Source organism: Penaeus chinensis, chromosome 20 (assembly GCF_019202785.1).
Source record: "Penaeus chinensis breed Huanghai No. 1 chromosome 20, ASM1920278v2, whole genome shotgun sequence".
Taxonomy (NCBI): Eukaryota; Metazoa; Arthropoda; class Malacostraca; order Decapoda; family Penaeidae; genus Penaeus; species Penaeus chinensis.
In genome coordinates, this window is record NC_061838.1 from 14,109,093 (window position 1) to 14,114,092 (window position 5,000).

Sequence of the window (5,000 nt, forward strand, 5' to 3'; positions counted from 1 at the left end):
TTTTGTTTACACATAAAGAGTGTCACAAAGGACACCTTGTGGAAAAAATATATAAGTTCAAGAACACTTGGAATGTTGACATGGTAACTTTTTAGTTTGAAAGAAATTAGATGCATTCCTACCAATTCACTAAATATAAAATTAAAAACAAGCCTGGCTGCTAGAAATCTGAGCAGAGCAGGTTATAAAAAGGAAAAATAAGCCAAGCATTGATTAAGAGGAGTGTCACCTCCTAAGCCACTCCTTATACTGACTTGTTTCTATATTCTATTTGACAGTCCAAATAAGGATTAACCGGTGAAGATGTGATCAAAGAAGATAAAGGATGTAGAGAACTGTGTTAAACTGAATTAAAATTTCCACGGCTATATTAGATAAAATTCACCTCATCAAAGGTTACATGTGGCCTGCATGGGATATTCTTGATTTGACTAGTTTTTTCCAGCATCCTTCCACAGTCAGCAAGAATGAAGATAATTGTTGCAACAAAAGCTTGGCTTGTTTCATGGGGACTTAAGAATCCATGCCAAGCAATGTTGCGAAGATTAAGGCCCAGCACTGAGCCAAGCATCACTATCAGCAGCTGGACCTGGTGATAAAACATCTTTTTACTGTATTGTTTTCTAATATCAAGTAACATAATAAGGAAATCACTAAGGTATAGATACAACTGTTTTATAAGCAGACATTTTAGAATAAGTTTCTTCCAAACAATAGGTAAACAGAGACACACGAGAAATTGTCTTGTAAACTTGTAATGGGCTACCTAACATCTGTGAATATATTTTATTTTTTAAATGTATATGAATGTCACTGGAGATAAACTACCTTAAATATGAACTATATATGACTTATAGTTTATCATCTACTACAATACCAATGAATCACATAATTACAGAAATCAATATTTGTGACATAAGAGAAATACTACTGGGTTGCTATTGTAAAACAATCACAAGTAACAATATAAAAGAAGAATAAGTAAAAATTAATATTAAGATGTTGATGGTGATTATGTCCTCAAGACAAGCAACAATAATAATAATATGATAGTACATTATTCCAGTGATGAATCTGTCACATCAACACGTGTAATTATCAAAAAAAATAATATATATTATGATTAATTATAGTGGTGCCCAGAAATCAACAAATGTGTTATCATATTTTTGAAAAAACATCTATTATAGTTTCTGAAAAGCAAACAAATTTTGATCTTTCTCATTCTCAGAACATGTATACTCAAAGGTTTCCCATCATTACTTGTAATTCTAATGTACAACTTTTTCTCTGATATTCTTCAAATAGTTGCCAGATACTCCAGAATGTGCCTGTGTCAAATTATATACAGCAATGGTACAAATCATTGCTCATATAGAACATAGTGATTATAGCAGTCTTAGTGAACATAATGATTAATTTCCCATGTTCTGTGGTTGAACTAGAAATTTTAAATATATCAGAAAACTTCAATATACCATAACATATGTGACAATAATGAATTGGTTAAAAAGGGGGGAAAACAGATCACTATATACAGCTTAAACTTTTCTTCATAACAAATAGAATTACTTACTTTTACTTTTCCAATCAACTCTTCCAGTTCAGGAGTAGCTAGAAGGTCTCTTAAAAGAAATGGGACTTGCTTACATTTGAGTAGCACTACCTGAAAATATAATTGAAGTCACACCTTAACCCAATACCACAGGGAAAATGCTGTGCTCATTAAAAAAAAATTGTGAAATGTCTCTGCACATAAATGGCTCTGCTAGTGCTTAGCCACAAAGGAGTCAACTAGTAGACCTAATGACCTTAACTGATTTTACCTTTCCTTGAATTGGTGGGAAAAATGTTTTTTTTTTTTTTTTTTTTTTTTTTTTTTTACTAATGCTATGAATATTGGTAGTATTTTTTTTTTATTATAGACATTATAATTACTATAATGTTATAAACATTAGTAACAGGAAAATAACATAATATAAAATATTTTTGTAAATGAAGGAAAAGGGTAAATGGGGGAGACAGGCAGTACTCATAATTGGCTCATTGGTGACTTAGGACAAGAGTAGCCATCTATGTGTAAAAACAATCAATAAAGTAAACTCACAGTGGGCATGTATGTATATCCCATGCCCAGTGGCACTGGGTTAAGACCCCATCTTAAAAGTGAGCCAGTCTAGTACAGACATGATTATGATTAGGTGCAGAGGCAATCAAGCTCACAAAGGATGACTGATGTTACTAGGGGACAGGAAGCACTTTTAATAAAAAAACAACAACTGAATATCTTGGGTACCTACATTCCCCAAAGCTCTCTCCACAATAGCTGTGATGGTGAGGAGAGCAACCAAGTGATCTCCAGATGTGCTTTCCTTTGAAATTTGCTTTATGGTCAGGTGTATATCCTTTTCCTGAAATTATGGTGCAATTCAAGCATATATCCTTGAAACTTATATCAATACACTTGTATGATCATCAGCATTTATCATTTTCCGAATATAATTCCTATGATGATAGTTCTTTATGAAATTATTTTATCTTTATATTGTATCTTTTAACCCAATGCCACGAGGAAAATGCTGTGTTCTTTTCTTTTTCTTTTTCTTTTTCTTTTTCTTTCTCTTCTCTATTTTTTTTTTTCTTTTTTTTTGGTGAAATGAAATGTCTCTGCACATAGATGGCTCTGCTAGTGCTTAGCCACAAAGGATTCAATTAGTAAACCTTGTGACCTTACCTGATTTCACCTTTCCTTGAATTGGCAGGAAAAACATTTTTTTTACTGATGCTATGAATATGGATGGTGTTATTTTTATTATAGACATTATAATTACTATAATGTTGTAAACATTAGTAATAACATAACGTAAAATATTTTCGAAACTCAGGGAAAAGGGTAAATGGGTGAGGCAGGCAGTGCTCGTAATTGGCTCATAGGTGACTTAGTACAAGTGTAGCCATCTATGTGTAAAAACAATTAATAAGGTAAACTCATGTACATGCCATCCCCGGTGGCATTGGGTTAACAACACTCAACACTTAGTATTAATGTCTAGCTTTAATGTTTCTTTCCACTTATTTTCCTAAATTCATCACTCGATAAAAAATATATGAATTCACTGCAATTGTAAAATAAAGAAAATGCCTTCCTTCAAAATTAGTAAGATATCAAATTATTTTATTTACATACTAAATCATAAAGTTTCTTGATGAAAGTAACACAAAAGCATAACTACTTTACCTGATGTGTCCACTCTAGAAATGGTTTAAGTAAAGCATCATATGCTGCAGGATACACATTCTGGAGCATATGGTAACACTCCCTGAATAAGGGAGGTACCTGCTTGATAGCCTCAAAGAACCAAGCCTTACTTCCATTTTCTTCTTTGATATCTGTGAGGTTTAAGAAAAGAATGTTTTTAACAAATTTTAACATGAAAGTTGCATCAACTATAAAGCAACTCAATGGTACTGACATTAAAAAAACTTACTTATTAACAAGTCAATAATTATATCACTATGAAGTAAGGTTTACTGAAAGGTTTACCCCTCCCTTCATACACTCACACATGCACGCCCACACATACAAAACACAGACAGAACAGCAGGAGGTGGAAATGCCTTCACTTTAGTATTGGATAACATGTGTGGCCACTGTGTGTTGGTGTTAGGTTACGCTAGTCTAGTTTCCTTACTCATTTGCAACAAAAATTATACATACACTTTTAAAAATGACATATACGTTGAGTGGTGTAATTTAATTTTTGAAATTAATAAACATAACATCTAGCATATCTTTATAAATTTTGACAAACTGATAAATACATAAATATATATACACATACACATACATAGAGCCTACATAAATAATGCACTACAAATTGAACATAAAATCCTCATGCACATCTGGCTAACAAATCTGCTAATGGGAGTGGAAGCCAGATATTTCCCCTACAGGATTTTCCCCCTTGCCGCTGCACATAAGCACTTATAGAGAAATGTATGTCTTTGCATAAAACAGGCATAGGGAAAGCTGGAAAAAAAGAGTGGTAGGGGAAAAATCCCATTGTCAATTGTAACAGGTTGCCCCCCCCTCCTCCCTGCTCTACCCCATGTCCTATTTGTGTGCCTCACCAACTTTAATGTCATTTTGAAGCCACATGGGATGGATATTTGGACCAATTATGTTGTAATATGACAAAACAAGGATTCATCAGGCTGCAAATGTAAATAATTAATGTCAAGCATTACATGTCACTGCAAAATTATCACTAGCTGCCTAAAGCTCAAGAGAAAACTAAGCAATTAGTAAACTCACACATCAACTTGACACATCAGTGACAGACATAGCAAGTGATATAAAAGGGGAGAACCAAATAAAGTCAAATTAGGAGGACTCCCTCTGGAAAGTTTGGAAGGCACAGTGGGGTCACTCACTCCTCCCAACAAATGGTGCCCCTTGTCTGCCCTTGCAATCAATATAATATAAGTAAGTTTGAACCTACTGTCAAAAACATCCTCCAACTTTTCCCATGCTATCCCAGTGTCACGATAAATCCAGCTATAATCAGCACCACTTGGTATCTGGGTGAGGTCTGGGGTTACTGTTTCGATGAACTTCTTCACTTCAGTAGACAGAAAAGTGTCCTGTGATTTGATCCAAAGCAGGATCATCACTGCACTTTTAATCTGAAAATAATGTAAATATTCAAACATATGCACAGATTCACACACACACGCACACACGCACACACGCACACACGCACACGCACACACGCACACACACACACACACACACACAGTGTGCAATACTTATATTTGTGAACATTTACTCTGTTGACCCTTACTTTCTTGATTGTTCAAGTTAGCTCCACTATGCAAATACATTTGAACCTTGGCCTATCAAAATAACCAATGCTAATTGCTACTTACTTTTTCAACATTTACTCTGATCACTAAGTTTTCTCAAGAGTGCAAAATATGACCCATAGGAACATTTTATT

The 5,000-nt window shown here is 34.0% G+C and overlaps 1 protein-coding gene across 5 annotated transcripts in view; it reads right to left on the bottom strand.

The window, feature by feature from the left end:
- LOC125036263 (endoplasmic reticulum membrane-associated RNA degradation protein-like) overlaps positions 1 to 5,000 on the bottom strand; it is an 8,967-nt gene that overhangs the window by 3,725 nt on the left and 242 nt on the right. For 2 of the 5 annotated variants that reach the window (XM_047628748.1, XM_047628749.1), the window contains exons 2-6: positions 4,503 to 4,686; positions 3,239 to 3,390; positions 2,301 to 2,411; positions 1,577 to 1,666; positions 386 to 589 (exon numbers count right to left, since the gene is read on the bottom strand). In XM_047628748.1, the coding sequence (XP_047484704.1) occupies positions 386 to 589; positions 1,577 to 1,666; positions 2,301 to 2,411; positions 3,239 to 3,390; positions 4,503 to 4,671 (726 nt within the window). In that variant the 5' untranslated portion in view covers positions 4,672 to 4,686. The remainder of the gene's footprint in view (positions 1 to 385; positions 590 to 1,576; positions 1,667 to 2,300; positions 2,412 to 3,238; positions 3,391 to 4,502; positions 4,687 to 5,000) is intronic. The other 3 variants (XM_047628751.1, XM_047628750.1, XM_047628752.1) reach the window with 3 other exon arrangements.